This window comes from Elephantulus edwardii, unplaced genomic scaffold (assembly GCF_000299155.1).
Source record: "Elephantulus edwardii isolate Elephantulus edwardi_28Jun2011 unplaced genomic scaffold, EleEdw1.0 scaffold00118, whole genome shotgun sequence".
Classification (NCBI taxonomy): Eukaryota; Metazoa; Chordata; class Mammalia; order Macroscelidea; family Macroscelididae; genus Elephantulus; species Elephantulus edwardii.
In genome coordinates, this window is record NW_006399868.1 from 5,648,555 (window position 1) to 5,668,443 (window position 19,889).

Below are 19,889 nucleotides of genomic sequence, written 5' to 3' on the forward strand. Positions count from 1 at the left end.
GTTTGCACCAAATTCCCCATGAATGGCACCACCAGAGCTCCCTGGTGTACGTGTTCAAATCAGCTCCTTACTGTCAAATTGGAGCTGATTCGTAGCTGGCTGTCTGGTGTATTTTCAGAGATACAGGGGAGAGATTACGTATGACCTTTCACTTAAGCTGAGGTGTAACCCACTGTGACACCAGAGCTGCTTAAAGCTTTGATGAAAAGCATTATCTCTTCCCCAAATTCATCTTAAACCTGTGATTGTAATTCTTGTACTTTGTAGTTTATTTTTTTTGTTGTTACATGCAATCATGTCAGAGTCCATGTGTAGCTGACCTCCCATCAGGTTTTCAGAGACTGTGAATTGCACAGGAGGAGATTGCCCGTCTTTCTCCATGGGAGCAGCTTGTGGATTTGAACTCTTTGCCTTTGGGTTGGCAGTGAAACTCCCCACCACTAAGCCAAGCCACCAGAGATCCTTTTTGTTTTGTAGGGACATGGAAATTTAGCAAGTCGAAGGTGAAAATGGCAAACTGCACGGTCTCTCGTTATAACTGTACCTTTTACTGATTCACATCCCATTGCATCAGCTTTTGTGCTGGTCGTCAGAGCTTGGTGATGTCACCATGTGGACGTTTTTATCTCTGTTGTGCAGAGGAGGTGCCTAAGATGGGGAGATAAAAGCATCAGCTGGATCAATCCACCAGCAGAGTTCTAGAAGCACATGGAGGGAAGAAGAGGTGATCAATCGATGCGATTGATTTTCAGCTCAGTCTCTGCTCATTTGAGTACCAGGTGATCTTTAAGCTGGTAGATAGAAAATGCTAGACCAGGTAGTTGTGTTCGCACCCCAGCCGACTAAATAAACACAAGAATATCCTCAGAACTGCACTGCATCGTTCCTACAGTCTTTAATAACCAAAACGTGGTGGTGAGTGAAAAGGTAAAGCCATCAGAGACACAGATTGTACCATCTGATGACAGGTCTCTTAGACCCTCTGAGCAGCGTTTCTGTGTGCTTGGGCACATAACCAGTGACTTTTATGAAAATGAGAAAGCGTATCCCAGTGGTAACAAGTAGCACTGCAATTTTGAAAGCATGTGGTTCGAATCCACTAGCCACTTGGCAGGAGAAGGATGGTCAGTGTCCTCAAATGCACTTAAAGTTTCTCTGAAAACCTGCTGGAGAGTCAGCTATGGGTTGGTCCTGACTCACTGGCACTCGACAACAACATCATCTACCGATAAAAAGGTTCATGTGATGGGAAACACATATGTGAAAGGGTGCAAGCTCAAAATAACTTCTCCTTGTGATCGTGGGCACAGAGAAATGCTCGGCGTGCAGGCTGACCTTGGAGGGAGTGTGGGTTCTGTTCCAGACCACTGCCGTTAAGTGGCTGTCACAGTAAAGTGGGTCGCATGAATGACTTGCTTTCCCAGTGAATGTAGAAGTTTCTTTTACGGTGTGTGTAGTCTCTCAGGAGCTCTGATGGTGCAGGCTGCAGTGTATCACTCCTCTAACCAAGAGGCCGAGTGTGCCCAGCAGTTCAGATGCACCAGCGGCAGGCAGGGCAGTCCTGCAGAGCCATGGTCTTCTGGCTGGCAGTGAGGTTTTGACAGTACGTGCGTTTTATTTGGGCAGCTAACAGAAACAGCTGTAGTTCAAATCCCCACGCCACTCTGCAAGAAAAAGACAAGTGGTCTCCTTCTAGAAAGATTTATAGCCTCACAGACCCACTGGGGTGGGGGTGGGGTCTCTGTGAGTCAAGAATCAACTCCATGGACATTGCATGCTTGGCTTTGAGTTTGGTAATCGGTGCAGTGGGCAGTAGCATGACGGGAAAGTTTAAAGTGTAAAAGTGACCAGAAAGGCATGGGGACAGACAAGGAGCAGGTGCTATTGGAAAAGTGGCCCTTTTCCATAAATTGGCTGGATACGGGGATGTCTGAGCCCTTCAATATGCACTATATGCAGTGCTTGCGAACCAAGAGAAGCCTGTGTGTGAGTGCTGTGCCGGCCACTCCAGGGAAAAGTGAGAACAAACAAGAGGTGCTGTGGTTTGGTTTTGTTTTGATTTTTCTCATGCTATTAAAATTTTAAAGGGTATGCATTGAAGTAAAACGTGCACTATTGTTTTACCAAAGGGAATTTAAATTTACTGCGGCACACTGTTCACTGAGAATGTGGACGGCAGTGATAAAACTAGAATTCCAAAAGGCCTAACCAGCCTGTCAGAAGTGTATACATAAGAAGAGGCTTGGGAGGTGACAATTTCCAAACTAGTTTAAAGTATCAAGCAAAAAGCAGTGTCCTCAGATAAGCAGAATGAAGAAACCTCGTCAGACTTTGATGAGAGGGAATCCACAGGAGGTGAGCTGCTGAGTCGCTGGGAAGATGAACAAGGGCGTACAATGCGGGTACAGAAACACTGGCTGTTCTCTGGTGGTGGAAGGGTTAGGGTGGCACAAGGTGCACTGAGAGAGGAAGACAGTGAGGGAGCGAGGAGCCAGGCTGAGCCCCGCACTCAGAACTGAAGTTAGACCCATCTGCCATGGGGAAGACTTCCATGTGTGATGCGGGCTGTGACCTAAAGTGCATTTTGGGGAGGTGATTTCCAGTAAGTAATAGAACAACTAACAGACTGCTAACCAAACTACAGACACCTTAGAAGACAGGCCTGGTGCTCTGCTTCTGATGGTCACAGGCTTGAAGCCCTTGCAGAACGGTTGTGTTGTGTACACAGGAAGGGTGTGTGGCAGAGTGGAGTGGGTGGCAGTGAATAGCAACAGTGTTTGGACAGCCTGGACGGTGAGTGGGAGTTTTGATACAGACCCGGTAATTGGTGTGAAGATTTGGAACTGGGTTTGGATAATTTGACAGATGTCCAGGAGGCACCTGCATCAAAGGAGGACGAGGAAGGTGTAATGGATGATTAAGCAAAAGCTGATAATTTGGAGTTGGCACCTGTAAAGTGATTGGGTGGATGGTATATGTTACACTGCTAACCCAAAGGTCAGCAGTTCAAATCCACCAGGTGCTTCAAGAAACGAAGATGATGGACAATCTCTGCTTATACAGATTTCCAGCCGGAGTTCAGAATCAGAACAGAGTCCGAGTTGACGTGTTGACTGATTATTTTATCCAGTGCTGAAATAAGGACCTCTTAGTGCCAATCCACCAGTGTCAAAGGGAGGAAGATGGAAAATCTCCTCTCATGTGATTTACAGCTTCTAAAAACCCACTGCAGGCTCACTTGTGGATCGGTTCCAATTGGACAGCACAAAACAACAACAGGATCTACATCTCCTGTGTCTCTAGACATATTCTGTTTAGGGATTGACGAATCCAGGCATCTCCGTGTTGATTTTTGAGTAATCACAGTTACTTGTACTGAGCTCTTTGCAAGTGAAGTAGGCCTAGCATGTTGTGTTCTCCGGTACCCTGAATAGAGTACACACTGTTGATTTTAGTTACTGTATTTTCATTTCTTGTTTGTTTATTCTATTGAGTGACTGGAGCATTGTTTTATTTATTTTCCCTCTTCCTATTTTTCCTCTTTGTAGAGGAGCATGTTTCCATTATGTTAAGTCACAAAGCATGTGTGTGTGTGTCCACGTGCACACTCACTGTGTTTGCATATGTGTATCAGCAGTGGCACCTGATAGTTCTACACCTGCAACGTTTCCTGCTTTGCTGGGTGAGGTGAGGAGGAGCAGCTGTTGATGAACAGCGTGGGTTTCACTCCACCAGTTTAGATTAGCATAGTACCCCTGGCCTCACCGATTAACTGTCTGGAGGCCTCTGATAGCATGTATCCATCCTGACATTTCAAAGCTGGTCATTCACTTTCAACCACAGGTGCCTGCAGTAACCTTGCAAGGATACCGAGCTTAGACTCAAAGCAATTTTCTGCTTGGGAATTTTGGCAGTGATTACAAGCTTAGTGATGGTCCCAGCTGGGAGGATGTTACTGGGCTGAGGAGGAGGGTAAGTTTCATGTGTCTGAGGATGAATGAGCGTCGAGTGTCTGTGACACCAGCAGTGTGATCTCTTCACCCTTACACTCAGCGCTAGGACCTCCAGCATCATCGTCGTAGAACACACAGCACCAGAGGCTGTTGATATGTTTCACATACTGACTTGAAATTCACCTGAAAGACGGTGCCAGCTTTGGTCTTTGGGAATTGATATGCTCAATAGTAGTTGATCCTTTTTTCAAGTACCTGGATTATCACAGTTAATTAATATTATCATATTGACACTGTGTCCTTACATAACAAAGATAAGAGTCTGTTGACGGGAATTTTTGGTGCTGTGTAACTGTAGAGTTGGAACCAAACTACAGCTGACCTTCCAGCAGATTTTTCAGAGGCAATAAATCGTCCATCTTTCTCCTGCAAAGCAGCTGATGGATTTGAACCACATACTTTTTTAAAAAATGTTTACATTTTTTATTTTTTAATCATTTTTTTATTAATTTTAATGAAAATTTACAGAGACTTTGGATTTCCATTCATTCATTGTTGCACTTTTCTCCCTGCCCAGCCCTCCCCCCGAACCATATACTTTTGTGTCACCAGCGTAATTTCTTACTGCTTGAGCCACCAGTTGGGTGGCTTCTGCCTGCATCAATCATGTTGTCAGGGACCTCGCCCAGTTACTGAGTAGCAATGATGAGGAGAGTCGAGGTATGCTTGATTCCGAACATGGTCTTGTCAATCACTTGCTAGACTGCTGAGAGGCAGACAGTGAACAAAGATGAAGAAAAAATGGATGCCTTTAACCTGTGGTGTTGGAGAAGGGTACTGAACGTGCCATGGGTTGTCAGAAGAATAGACAGACGGATCCTGGAGGAGGTGCAGCCACAGTGCCCGTTAGAGGCAAGCACGGTGAAGCTTTGCCTCACATACTTTGGACATGTTGCTAGGAAAGACCAATCCTAGAAGGACCTCATGCTTGGAAAGGTGGGTGGAGGGCTACGGAGAGGGAAGCCCAGGCCGGGTGGATTGACACCGTGACTGCAGCAGTGGGCTCGAGGAGGTCAGAGATTATGAGGACGGCACAGGAAAGGACTGGGTTCGGATCTGTTGTTTGTAGCGTTATTATAAGTTGCACCTGACTGGAGAGCACTAACAAACAGCAGTGAGCCCCCAGGTGACAGGAATTATTGAAATGAATCATAAGACCTGATTCTCAAGTGAGGCGTCCATTTCGATTTTGGTTGACCGGGTACCAATGTTACCTGCATGTCTTTCTGGGCACAGCTCTGCTAACAGAGGTGTGGAGACAAGTTAGCACCAGGTGACCCCATGAAAACACTCATGAGGACGGGACGGGGGCATGTGAAGTGGAGGAGGACGGAGTTCTTGAATACATGGCGGTTCAGATCTAGATGAATTTCAGCCATCCTCTGTGTTTGTCTCAGACCTCACTCTTGCCTGAGCTGTGTTGAGTGAAGTGGACAGTTTGTTGTTAGGCCTTGAAAGGAAGTTACTAAATCGCTTAGTGAAAATCACCACCGAACACTGAGTGTCTTGTAGGTTTGGGGGTGCAGTTAGGGATCAGTTTCATATACCTACTTTCCCCAAATGTCATTTTGCACTAGCTTCGTGCACAGTCCTGCATGCGTGTGTGTGTGCTCCAGTAACATTGAACACTGTGCACATTGAAATTTGAGTGTAATTATTTATAGGGGCAAATTCACAGGTTTATTTGGAGAACGCTCTTGGGTATAAAAGAGGACGGAGCTGAGAGCATGGACAGTCCATATAGCCCGTCCCCTGCACACATCCTGACACTATGCACTTGTGGGGGACATTTGAGACCATTTCCAAGACGTTATTGTCATGTTACCATTAAGGAAAGCCAAGTCGCCAGATGGCATCAGGGTTCCGTCTTTGTACTGCCCAGTTCTCTGGGTTTTGGCATATCCACAAGGTCCTGCAACCACCCAGACATGGAGAATGGTGTCCCTGCCCTGAACTGCCATGGGGACAGGTGATGCTAAGGGTGACAAAGCTTGATGACATGCCTGTCAGCACATCTCTCTCTCACACACACACACACCAGCACATCACACACACACACACCCAGCTACAGGCTCAGGGGCAGAGCAGAGACTGGCCTCCATGTCTGCAGCCCTCCTGGGGTCCTGACACTGCCCTGACGGCTGGTCATGTGCCCTGAGGCTTTTCTTGCCCCCTCTGTCAGTGGAGCTAACGAGGCAGCGGTGAATATTGAAGTTAGACTGCAGAGGACGCTAGAGACAGTACCTGACACCCACATGATCCCAGTAACTCAACCTCTCAACATCATCAGCTTTCTTCCTTCTGCAACTGGAGGGAGGGGTATTTGGTAAAGTGCTCTGGTGGCACGATAGTTAAGCACTTGATTGTTAAAATTCGTTGTTGGTATGTCTGTTCTGACCCCAGTGGCCTGCCGTTGGGTCTCCGAGGACGTCAGTCACACCAGGGGCAGAGTATTTCATCTGTCTCACACAGAGCAGCCTTCCGATTTACTGACCTTTCTGCTAAGAGCCCATCACTTCACCTCTTAGCACTACTGGGCTTCTTAACCAAAACCTAAAGTGTTAATGTTCCCCGCTTCTCACTAGAAGGAACACCTGACTGTCTGCTCCCTGAATGATTGTCACTGGAAAAACTGCTTTAGTCTGACAGTCCTGCTTTATCACTGGGGTCCCTGTGGTGGAAAATGGACTGCGCAGCTCCAAACAACAATCGCATCTATGTAATAATGACTCAAATGAAAGGAAATTAGAGAACTCACAGTATCTCAGGAGCATGCCTCCTTCTCCAGGTGCTGGATAAATGAGAAGCTACACCTTCGAGCTCACTCCGTATTGAGCTCTTTTCATACAGACCCAGTACCACAAAGGCAAACTTTTTATCATTTATGTCTAACTGAAAACCTCAGAGATAGAAGAGTAAAGCACGTGAATACTTTGAAGCAGAACAGGAATTCAGTTATTCCAGTGCAGTTGAGGAATCTATTCTAGAAATTAATGGTGCGAAAAGCCACATCTTCAACCCCTCCCTAAGAGTGGAGAACAATAGTGGGCACAATCTCATGGACTGCTGGTCAGAAGCTGTGCCATATCCCAAAGGCACACAGTTCGAATCCACCAGCTGCCATATGGGAGAAGGATGGGAAATTTTTTCATGTGATTTACTGCCTCTAAAAACCCATGGTCATCTGAGTCAACGGCACACGACAACATTCATTTCCTAAGTCAAAACTTATTGTTGTCAACTTGGGACCGACTCAGAGTTGACTGTGCAGTGGATTTTCAGACTGTAAATCACATGGGAGATTACTCATCTTAGTCCCACCCAGCAGCTGGTGCATTAGAACCACCTGACTCTGGATTGGAGGCACAACTCCTGCCCAAAAGCTACCAGGGGTCCGTATTTCGTAGTTTTCCATATTTTCTATTTTCAGTGTGTTTTCTTTCAAAAGAGGCAATCCTAATTCTACAGGCAATGGAAATCCCCTTTTCTGGTAAATGGGGTGCTAGTCTCCATCTGAATTGAGTTCTAGCTTGGTACAGTTTGGGGGGGATAAGGTTGGAATGACAGATGGAGTGAACGCATTGCTCAGGTCACGAAGTTCAGGAAAATGTGTGATTATTTCTGAGTTTCCTCAGGTCCCTCTGTTCAGCACAGTGTTGTGACATGCAGTGGGGACAGGTCCAGAAAGAAAAATGCAAATGAGGAGGTGCTGCCCTGTGCAGATGCCTGGCTTAATCATGCAAATCTAATGCGCTTCTTGGTATTTCAGCAAAGGTGTGTGCGCTGAAGTCTCAGGCACATATTGATTTAAAATTCCTTCCCCAGAGAGCACAGTCCATTTTCTTTTTTTTATTTTAAGCTGTGAATTTTAAAACACAGAACAGCATTCAGAGACTTATTTAGTGACCGGCTACCCCTCCTTTTAATGGCACAGGAGTGAGATGCGGTGGGAGAGAGCCCCCCTCACAGAATGCAGGGAATTCTAAGAACACTAAATGAAACATTAGATCTAAATTTACTAACGTTCTCTAGCGGGTCCCTCTGCTTGGCATAAGATCCAATGAACCAATTAGACATGTTTACTGAACGCCTGCCGTGTTCAAGGAAGATGGCTAAGATTTGCCAAGACAGACGGCATCAGAAATAACACTCCAGCAAGTTGCTAACTTTGGGGATGATAAAAAAAAAATAACTTTTGGAAATGAGTCTGTTTACAGGAAGAAATGAAATTGTCTCGCTCGCAAGTGCAAGCTGACACATTCTAATAGCTTTTCTTCTCTGCACGATAAGCTCCCAGCTTATCTTTCAAAGAACAATAAAATTGCGTGTCCTGCTGCCTGACATAACAATTATTTTTACATATCTCCCCATCGGTGACTCACTTGTAAGTTAATCTCATCTCACGTGAATTTTTCACCAGCTGCACTCTGATGTTGATAAAGGCGATGGGTCCATCAAATACATCCTGTCAGGAGAAGGGGCCAGTTCCATTTTCATTATCGATGAGAACACTGGGGACATCCACGCCACCAAGAGGCTGGACCGCGAGGAGCAGGCCTACTACACGCTGCGCGCCCAGGCCCTGGACCGGCTCACCAACAAGCCCGTGGAGCCCGAGTCAGAGTTTGTCATCAAGATCCAGGACATCAACGACAACGAGCCCAAGTTTCTGGATGGGCCGTACACGGCTGGGGTCCCCGAGATGTCTCCTGTGGGTGAGTATGTCCAGGGAGCGTTGGCGTATGAGTAGTTTGCCCTTAAGACATTGTCAATACTGAGTGAAGCCACATGTTCCCATTTTGTTCATTTCATTCTCATTGCCACCAACTCTAAACAACACTAGCTGATCCACCACTGGGCGTCCACATCTGTAAAGAGAGCAGGAGGAGATGGCCCGTCTTTCTTCCTTCGAGCTGCTGGTAGATTCAAACCTTTGAGCTGACAGCACAACACTCTATGAGCCACACTACCATACACACATCGTCTTACCGCACATCAGTAGGGTGAGCTTTTTGATATCCAAATCCCATTAGTTGAGTACATTGTCTTATTTATCTGGAGGTTTAGGCACTTTCCTATGAAAGCCACATTGGAATGTCTTTAAGAACATAGGTTTTTAGTTTCCTTTTAACTGTTGAAAATAAAGAATAATAATAATAATAATAATAATAATAAAAGACTGCAGTTATTCCTAAGAAATTAAAAACCTAAAATCCTTGCAGATGCAGCCCTGTGACCTCTGGGATAAACTTTGAAAAATTATTCCACTGACATTGAGGTAATGGAATACTGTTCTACTCAGGGCTTTGCACCTGTTCACAATGGTTCAGTCACAACCTCTGGAGACAAAGACATCATCCCTTGCATGACCTGTGTAGGGAATGGGCAGTGCCCCACTCAAAGATGGTGGCTGGTGACACATTCACAGTGAGGACATGAACTGGCATCTTTGAGGAGGCCGTTGTTAGCTGCTTTCTACCATGTCAAAATTGGACACGAGAGATTTGATAGCAGTGCACCATGCGTGCCAGGCTTGTTTAATCTGCCATTGTTGAGCCATTCTGAGCAGGTTAGAAGTCAGGTTCTGACATTCTGTGAGCAAGGTGTCCTGAAGACAGCCAGGCTAACAGTGTTGTCTGTGTGCTCATAGCAAGAGTTCAAACCACCAAATATTTGTCCACACACCTCCATTGAAAATGTTAAATATTTTATCCTAGAAACTTAAAAATACATCAAAATTTATAGTTTGTTTTTAACAATAAAAGTTGACACAATTGTGAATACTGCACTGAAACAGATGAGGGAGAGAATAATTTAAAAATGATGTATGATAGGGTATTATGGTTATCACAAGAGTCCACAATTAAGGTTGCATAGTGGAATGTACTTGGGGCAATGGGAGGGGTGTGGGGGAATTGTGTACCAGGGAGGGAGTGTTTCTTTTACTTTTCAAAGAGAGGAGCAAACTGAGGGGTGGGGTGGGGTGAGGTGTGCTGGGGGGGAGGGCTGGGCAGGAAGAGAAGTGCAGCAGTGAATGAATGGAAATCCAAAATCTCTATAAAGGTTCATTAAAATTATTAAAAAAATAAAAACTACAATGTTAAATCTTTCCAAAACCCCCCCCCAAAAGTTGACAACCCGTTTGTGGTCTATAAAATACAATGTCTATATTGTACAGTGGTCTTTCACGTTGCTCCAAAGTGGAAAAAGAAAACCACATCAGGTTAGTCTATTATGTATTTATTTATGTCAAATAACATGGATTCTGTTTTAAAATTCATTTATTTGGCTAGCTTTGGACTAGTCTTCATTCAGTGGGTAATATAAATATGGAGAATTTTATAAAGATTTTTTTTAAATGGTAGACTAAAATGATCATTTCAATTATATATTTATTTCTTGCTATTTTTAGTGTAGGAAGACCTTTATTAAAATAATAATTTAGCTTATATGTTAACAGTACAGCTATTTTGCCAAGGTGATTTATTTTGCCTTGTTGTTGTTGTTGTTATGTGCCGTCGAGTTGCTTGCAACTCATAGCGACCCTAAACTCTGCTCTGTCCTGTGCCAATTGCACTGTCTCTGACACTCCCATCCTGATTATCCCAGTCACTGAAACAATCCACCTCATAGAGGGTCTTCCCCTCCTGCACTGTCCCTCCACCCTCCCAAGCATGATGTCCCTCTCCAAGGACCGGTCCCCTCCCTCCTTACAACATGTCCAAAATATCTTAGACGGAGCCTCAGAATCCTTGCCTCCAAGGAGCCACCCAGTTTAACCCTTTTGCTTTAATAATGATTATTTTATTCATCTCTTCATTAATTTGGCACATCTGCTAAGCCTCTAACAACCTGCTAGAGGGTCAATACAAGTCTGTTCCAGCATGGCAGCACTCAAAACTGTTCTGAGTAGTGGTGTTGGAAAGATGTAGATTATCTGTGTCATTTAAAACCAGGAGATAAAATCAAGCACATTGACATCGAGTAAGTTGATCACATCTCTGTAACTACAATGCCCTTATGGTGTCCAAGGCTGTATCTGTTATGAAAGCAAGCTGCCTTATCTTGCTGTTGAAGAGCCTCTAGTGCTTAACTGCTGAGTCACCAAGGCTCCTTGTGTGTCCTACACATGGTCATGGTTTAGTGAGACGCAATTTCAGTTGGTGTTAAATGGAAGAGGGGACATTTTTTCCTGGGATCCCCTGAGATCTCAATCTTGAAAAGAGCCCAGAAAGAGCTAGAAGAGTGGGGTGAGCAAGTAAGGGGGATGCATTTGCTTTAACCAAGGAGGTGTGGTCACACCTCTACATCAGATAGACTTTCAGAGTGTGGCCTGCCCTTGCCACTTAACTTGACAGGAACAGCAACTCAAGACTCTGAAACTTAGGACAAGAAGGCAGAGATCACTGCCAAATTTAAATTGGAATGTCTAGGAAAATCTAGGAATTGATGAACTGCATTGGAACAATTCTATGAGAATACTGACCTAGTTCATCTTATGGAAATTTGAGAGATCCTTCCTGGTCTTGCTGAAGTTTTCCTTTGATTTGTGAGTAGCAGGCTGTAGTCCTGTGAGATGAATTACTGTGACCTGTATGTTTTAGAAACTAACATCCTGTAGTTTTTATTTGATGACCAGGACTGATGACGGGAGAAATTCTTGTGACGCATTCTGTAGAAAGTTCAACTAACTTAAAAGCTGGTTATCTTGATAGTTCAAATCCATTGGAGACTCTTGGGAGAAAGGTGGGTAATCTCTTCCTATGCAGTTTCAACCTCACAAATACAGTCAGCTGAGTCAGCCAACTCAGTGACATTAAGTTTGAGACTCTGATCTTAAAAACCATGTGAATTATTTTAGTTCTTTAATTTTTCAAACTTGTTCAGAGGATTTTATTTTGAGAATTTATGTGATAAGTAATGCAGACTAATAGATTAATACCCAAATTAGAATTTAGGACAATGAATGATGCATGAAATATGCAATACGGATTTATTCACTGTCAGAGTTCATCAGAGTGTTCAATTCTAACCAAATAATTATAGTACCGCTGACTAGTACATTATATCCAATGTGAACTCCCTATTTTAATTTTTAAGACTACTTGTTAAATGTTGACTAAAGAGAATTTTTGCAACAGCTGTGTGTTAGAATAGTTTATTCATCATCAAGTTACCATTGGTCAGCACAGAAACTTTAAACTTAGTTAAGAATATATAAAAAATTAATGAGTAGTTAAAATAATTATTCTATTTAATTTGTGTACAGATCCAAATTCACTGAATTTTAGTCTTGATTACTTTGCTTTTAAAATTGTGTTGTTGTTATTGTTGTTAGTGGTGTTGGTGTGTACCGTAGAGTTGGAACCAACCCATAGCTGACCCTCTGCCAGGTGTTGAGAGCAGAGAATTGCATAAGAAGAGATTTCCCATCCTTCTCCCATTTTAAAAATAGATTTTAAAACATAATTCATCATTACTGAACATATTGCCAGAGTAAATACTGCTGTATTGATGATACCTTATAGAGGAGAGATCCAAGTCATGTATCCTACCATTTAAAAACAATAAAAATATTTTTGAAATAATCTTTAAATCACTTGGATTTTGTTTGACAAGTATCCATAGAGAACAGTTCTCTAAGGTCATCAAATAAAAAGATGTAGAACTTTAAAAATGGTGTAATGTGTATAACAGCATAAGTTATAACCAATTTTAAGGAAGTTAGTGTTGATAAGTGAAGTCAGGGTAAGGAGAGTGGATTTTTAACACGCCCATTTATGACTTATATAAGACATTGGCAAACTCAAATCTAAATTTAGGAGTGTATCCCAAAATGGTACCAAGTTTGAAATGCCGTATTTAAGGATATTATTTAAAGCAATAACTGGGATTTTAATGAATAGCTAAAGAAAGAGGCTTATGGCCAAATCTCATCTTTGTCATGTGAGGTATAAATGATAACATGAACCGAGTCCATCCACTGTAGTTGAGTCATTTCCAGGTGATAACAACCTTCTGTCAGGTTTGTGAGGCTGTAAATCTTTACAGCAAGAAACTGCCCATCTTTCTCCCACTCTTGACCGCTGGTGAGTTTGAACTGCTAACCTTTCAGTTAATAGAAAAACAAGTAACATTCTCCATCATCAGAGCTCCTTACAGGGTGTGATAGTAAATACATAAATAAGTTAACAAAAGTGATCATCAGTCTTTCTAATATTTTTAATAACATATTCCAAATAAATGTAGAAATAAATCAGAGTTACTACTTTCCAAACTTTGTAAGTAGATGAGTATTAAAATGAACAAAGGATATAATACTCATTTCTGTTCAGGTGAGGAAACCCCTGACCAGACAAGGTGCCACCATGTCTGTTCTACTTGGGGCAAGTTTGGTTTCAGTTTTGTTTCGTGGTTTTGGTTGCAAATCATTGAATAAAAATAAAGCAGATATAGGTGAGATGGAGTAGCCACTACATGCCTAGTTAAAAGGATCACACAAATATCTTTTCCATAATTAATGACATTTTCATTTCTCTGTGGCCCTATTTAACTCCAGCAGTAAGACACTACAAAGGTTTGAGTGTCACTAAGACTCAGAATCAACTTGGTAGCAGTGTTGGCTTTGAACATGCTTTGATCTAGTGAAAATGAAAAAAAAAAAAAAACACCAAAAAACATATATATATCTAATATAGATTCTGTGACATTTTGTAAGTTCTTCAAACATGCAATGTTTGGAAGTGGTTAATGTGTTGGCTTTTGGTTTGGTGCACAGGGACCTCAGTGGTACAAGTCACCGCAACAGATGCTGATGACCCCACGTATGGCAACAGTGCCCGAGTGGTCTACAGCATCCTACAAGGACAGCCATACTTCTCAGTGGAACCAAAGACAGGTAAAAATCATACTCTGCACTCCTTGTAGACCCATGCTTTGTAGGGTGGCTTGGAAGTAATATATATATATACATATGTATGTATGTTTAATTTTAAATTAAACATAAAAATAGAAGGCATGGGTAACACACATTCTGTTTTTATTTCTCTTCACTCAATAGATATACTGTGGCAAAACAGAGTATGTTATTGCCAAGTCTATATAAATGTGTCACTTTGGGGAATGTTTTGTTACAGTTATCAGCTTTTCTACCAGAATTGGTCACAATAATAAATAGTAAAGTTCCTGACTGGCGCAAAAGGTTAAGTGTTATCTTCTAACTTAGATGTTGGCAGTTCTAGTCTATCCTGTAGCTCCTTGGCTCGTTTCAGTCAAGATTACAGACAAGGATGCCTGATGGGACAAGTTCTGCTCTGTAACATGAGAGTTTCCTTGAGTTAGAATCAACTTGACAAGCACCGGGTAGCCCAGCAGCCCTGGTTGACTGTATAGGGAAGTCTTGGTGACTTACTGTTATGTTTTTCTATGTCTGTATTGATTCCACCAACAGAAGCAGATCCCTCCCTTCATGCAATACGAGAGGTTGGAGCTTCAGTATATCTTTCCACAGATTGATTTTTCATGAAAATCGGTTTAAACAGCACGATTATGATGGTTATTTGCTACATAAAAAAGAAATTAAACCTTTTTTTCCCCTTTTTTAATTTAAGGAGAAAAAGATTGACTGAGTTGCAAGACTGTGTGGGTAGATTTTGTGTGTTGAGTTTGTTATGTTTTGTTTTTAAGCTAAAATAGTTTGCAGTGAATGTGGCCATAAATGGGTGCTTTATATTTGTAGTTATAAAATAACCAATAACCTCATTAACTTTTTTATCTCATCTAATCTGAGTTTCTGGCTCTGTGTGTGGAGGAAGGTGGGCGGCATGCCATTGGTTCATCACTAAGGAGATAAGAAAAATTATCTACATTTTAAAAAGTCTTACTTTGATCATGGACAGGAATTCTTTATCCAATTTTGTGATTACGACTTTTTGATAAGTACTTATGATCCTAAATAACTATTTTATACCATTGATCTTGTTTTCTATAATGGCAAAAAATTATGAACGCTCGTTCATTCTCAGCTCACTGTAAAGGATTGATATTTTAAATGTCTTTTAACAGTGACAGTTGGGATTCATATAAACAGAGGACTAAATTAAACTGTGAGCAAACCCAAAACCACCCCCACTGCCCCTGAGTCAGTTCTGATCTGTTGAGGCCCTGTAGACAGGATTGGAACGCCCACAGTATTTCTAGAACTCTATATAAGGCTTTATGGAAATAGATTCCTTCCTCTTGCTGGTGTGTTCAAACTAACTGTGGGGTGGGCATTCAAACACTAAACCACTACCCTGCTCAAACTTACTATATATTGCAATTTTGGGTTGGTTTTTTTTTTTTTGTGTGTGTGTGTTTTGTTTTGTTTTAATACTAGTTTAGCGTTAAGAGTCTTAGAAACTACTTGGAAAGTCTTACAGAGAAAGAAATCATCCTGATTAACTTATTGTCGCAAATGACAGTAATACATGGTTGGGGGGTGGGGGGATGTGTTTTTAAGGACGGTCGGTCGTCAATTTAAAAGTGTGTGGCAACATGTTAAGCAAGTATTGGGGGGAAAGAAAATGAACAGCTTTGACTTACAGTACAAATCTTGTGACTGTAGACTGTGTGTTGGTGACTGACTTAATGATAGTTCTAAGAAACTGAGATTCACATGCCCACCCCTTCCCTCATATATCACATCTTTGATGGCTAGAAAGATGTTGACAGGTTTCTGACAAGTTGTTCACAAATTATCTGCTCCTGTGTTATCTGATATGTCCTTAAATAGCTGTACTGATTGCAAGGGTTAAATATTTGCTGCAAGTGGTGATTTGCTTGTGATTTTTACTCTGTTGTCAGATACTAGGCAGGTTTTCACATAAGCTGTGATGGGAAAACTTCACTCACTGGTGACCAGCTGGATTCTCTTTTATTTCAGGACGCTGTATGTAGCTAACGTGTAACTTTAATTTTAGACTCTAAAGAGGTGAATTTTGTTGTGTTGTTTGAGATGCGACGTAGTGTGTTCTCATCGAGACTACTTTGTCTGCAGTCGTTAGCACACAATTTCTTCTCTTGTTCGTACTTTCTGCTGTTTTGATAATTCCTTCTGTGAAGAATGAGTTGCTTGAAATGAAATGGAAAAAAAAATAAATTGTGCTTTTTTTAAATGACAGAACTAGAAGTTTTCACTCCCCAAGGGTGCAGAGAACTGTAAATCAAATTCCATTTAGTCTTCCTACATGATGTCAGTCTGAGTCTTATCTTTGTAAGAAATTACATTATTTTCCACATAACCAAATCTAAGGAGTGTTGGGGTGGTTTTCTTTTCTTTTTTTTTTTTTTTTCTTGAAGAAAGTGAAACGTTTGACAGGAGAAAATGTTGACGATAAGCTAAAGAAAGATAATGGGAAATTGAGAGTTAGATAGTCCTTGCTAGACGAATTGCTATGGATAGCTTTAATTTCCAAGGAGGAAGCTTGTTTAAAACCTTGGCACACAGGTACCGTCTTCAGCCAGCTGTCAGCCCATGAGCCATTAGCCACAGGCGTACTATGGGTCATCAGAAAAGCCAGTGTTGAGAATTTACTTCAACAGGCAAATAGGATGGCAGGCGAAACAAAGGAATGTGTAGAATTAGGTAAAGGGCAATGATCTCCATTGTTGTCCTCATATTGCCTTCAAAGTTCCTGGTAGACAGGTGGGTTCATCTATTGTGTAACCTGTAAGCCAGACAGAGAGACCACACTGGACTGCTTGGACTGACACAGCGACTGCAGCGAGGAGACTGAGCACAGCTGAGACCATGAGGATTGTGGAAGATAAAGGAAGTTTCCTGTCTGCTCTTCCTAAGGTCACTAAGAGTCGTAGTTGAATTTATGGCACGTAACAACTAAAAACACCGAGTTCCTTCTTAGCAGTAGTATGGCTGCCTATATAATTTGCAAATCTAAATGAAACACAGCATACTCTGTCATCAAACATTTCCGGCTTAGTCGGGAAAGCATGAAACCACACCCATTGACACCGATCATGGAAAATGGGTAGAGTTCTACACGTCACTTGGAGGTTAGGGCGTCTTTCTTAGATTTGCTGTCCTTGTAGACACTGTAGAGTCAATTGCCACTGTAGTGACCCAGTGTAACGGTGTAGAACAGCTCCAAGGTGTGTCCTGTGTGGTAATATTTGTGGGGAAGTTCTCCTTTGCCCTAAGGGTTGCTGTGATTCAGAATTCACTTGATGGCACAAAACAACAATAACAATTGTTAACGTGAGCTGACATTCAGCTCTTTCTCCGGCAGAGCCATTGGACAGATGTAGCACCTTCTTAGTAAGCAGCCAAGAGTTTAGCCATTGTGATACAAGGACACATTTTCTTTGTGTTGTCAAATTGGAGGAGCCTACTGATAGTTGGTCTTCAAGTGAGTATTCATAGGCTGCAAATTACATGGGAGGGGATTACCCATACTTCTCCCATGGAACATTGGTGTATTAGAACTGGCTGCCTTTGGGTTGATAGCACAAGTCCTTACCCAATAAACTATCAGAGCTCCCTTCCCCACTAAAGCATAAAACGTACCATGTGTGAAAACGTGCCATACTAGTTATTAGATACATTTATTACTTCATAGTTACATATAAGTAGTATCATTCCCAGGAGACTTAGCAGTATAATAATTAAATGTTCGGTTACTAATCAAAAGGTTGATGGGTCAAGCTCACCCTGTGGTCATTGGGAAGAAAGGCCTAGTATTCTATTCTCCTAAAGATTACAGCCTAGAAGACTCTTTTGACATTCCCCTGTGTCACATGGTTTGCTGTGACTTGGAACTGACTTGATATCTCCGAACATCAACAGTGTCATTTCCTAATGCCGCTTCCCTCCCACCTCCACCCCCCTCCCCAACCCCATTCTGTGGCATGGCTGGTATTACAGGTGATTTTACCACCTCTCAAGACATGCAGAGGAGACTTCTCACAGAGTATGAGATCGATTCCTTCCTCAACATCTGTCTTTGGTGACGGCTCTGGAATTACTTGATGTTTGAGAAGCTCCCATCTTTGTTTTTGTCTCTTCTGTCTCATTGGGACTTTATTGTAAGCTTTACTTAAAAATAGATAAATAAAGCATAACACTTAGGTGCACACTTTAGAAATAAGTAGACATTAACATTTAGATCTAATTTTTAAAGACTATCATTTAAATTATTTAATTATGAAGTATTTCATTGATTTACATTTTATCTTCTTTATTATTTAATTAATATACATTATTTAAATACTTGACATAAAATGCAAGCCTCCTCTACCCCCACAATGAGATTTTAGTTTTGAAAATAGATGGAAATTTCTTCCCAGGTTTTACTTCGTTCAGCAGCAAACATAGTTCTGGTAAGAGCCAAGGACGTTGATTTATTTCCTGTTTGATTTACTGTGAATAAATGTCAGACACTAAAAGTACCATACTTGATTTTATTGGCTATTTTATTAAACTCCTCTATAATTAATATCCCTCTGTTTAAGCTGCTATTGTCAAAGGACATTTTTCAAATCAGAACACAGGTCTTAAACATTAATGTTTCTTCTGAGTTCTGAATGCATTTGGATTTTCATGTTAAAATACTATGAATATTTGTTTTTCTTAAACATCAAAATTGTTTTGTTAAACACATATTTCTTTGTATCGAAGTTCCTGAGTTTTTGTATTGGTAAAATAAGGAAACTGGATAATTGCTTCAATCAGTATATTGAGTATGTACTTGGGCCTTCACGAACACAATACTGCATTAGATTTCTTTTTGCTTGAATATGCTCTATGTTCCTGAGCCTACAGCTCCATAGCTTTGTCGGGAGTCAGCAGGAGGGGCGCTCAGTATTCTAGGTTACAATAGTATTCATATGCTTATTTCTTTAGAAAGAAGACATACATATTGAAATCTTCTGTTCAGCATTTTTACTTCAACATTTTTTTCTGTTTGCTTTAGCTATGCTATTGAAAAGCAAATTTCAGTCTCTTCTGACATCCATTTTAGTCTTTTTTCCCTTCCCTCCACCCCCCCCACCTTTTAAATAATTTTTGCTTTCTTCATGTAAGATTTCTTTCATGTCATCTGGCAATTTTCTTATCCTTATTCATTAGTATTTAGTGAGCTACCACTCTTCTTGAGATGGTCTCTAAGTTTGTATTGGATATACTCACTGTCATATTTTGCCTCTTGTTGTCTCGCACTCATTTTCTTCAACTTTGACTTAAACTTGCATAGGGCAGTTGGTAACCACTGATCTGTCAGATTTTAATGAATCTCTTCATTGCCTGTCTACTCAATTTGATAAGTGTGTATTCTGTTTGGTGAGGTTCATATATAGTTTGTGCTTATGCTGTTGAAAATTACTGTATCTATTGAATAAGCCATAGGTCTTGCATAATTGTCATTATCGTCTGTCTTGGCTAACATTAAGTCCATATTTCCAATTGCATAAGTTTTACTCAGTTACATATATTAGTCTTGATTATATGATTATATTCACACAAAAGTTATTTCTACATGTGACCCCAAAGAAGTTAACATTCTGCAATGATTTCCATTAAAATAAAAAAATAAACACAAAATAATAATGCAGCATGGCTTTCCAACTCTTATATATCCATATGCAGATGCTTACATCCACGTGTCTTTCAGCGGTCCTCTCTCATGAGTAGACCAACCCTTGTGGCGACGGCTGGACTAAGTGGCATGAGTTCCTTCATGAGCCTTGTCTGCCAACATATGTTATTAAAATGCTAAAGAGCAAGGATGTTTAAAGACTAAGGTGTTTTTGTTTCCCATGCATGTGGACATTAAACAATGAGTAAGGAAGACCAAAGAGAAATGGGTGTCCTTGAACTATGGT

The 19,889-nt window shown here is 41.4% G+C and overlaps 1 protein-coding gene across 1 annotated transcript in view; it reads left to right on the forward strand.

Moving 5' to 3' along the window:
• CDH7 (cadherin 7, type 2) overlaps window positions 1-19,889 on the forward strand; it is a 152,698-nt gene that overhangs the window by 61,775 nt on the left and 71,034 nt on the right. Inside the window, exons 2-3 of the mRNA XM_006892742.1 lie at window positions 8,434-8,728; window positions 13,792-13,911. Of these exons, the coding sequence (XP_006892804.1) occupies window positions 8,434-8,728; window positions 13,792-13,911 (415 nt within the window). The remainder of the gene's footprint in view (window positions 1-8,433; window positions 8,729-13,791; window positions 13,912-19,889) is intronic.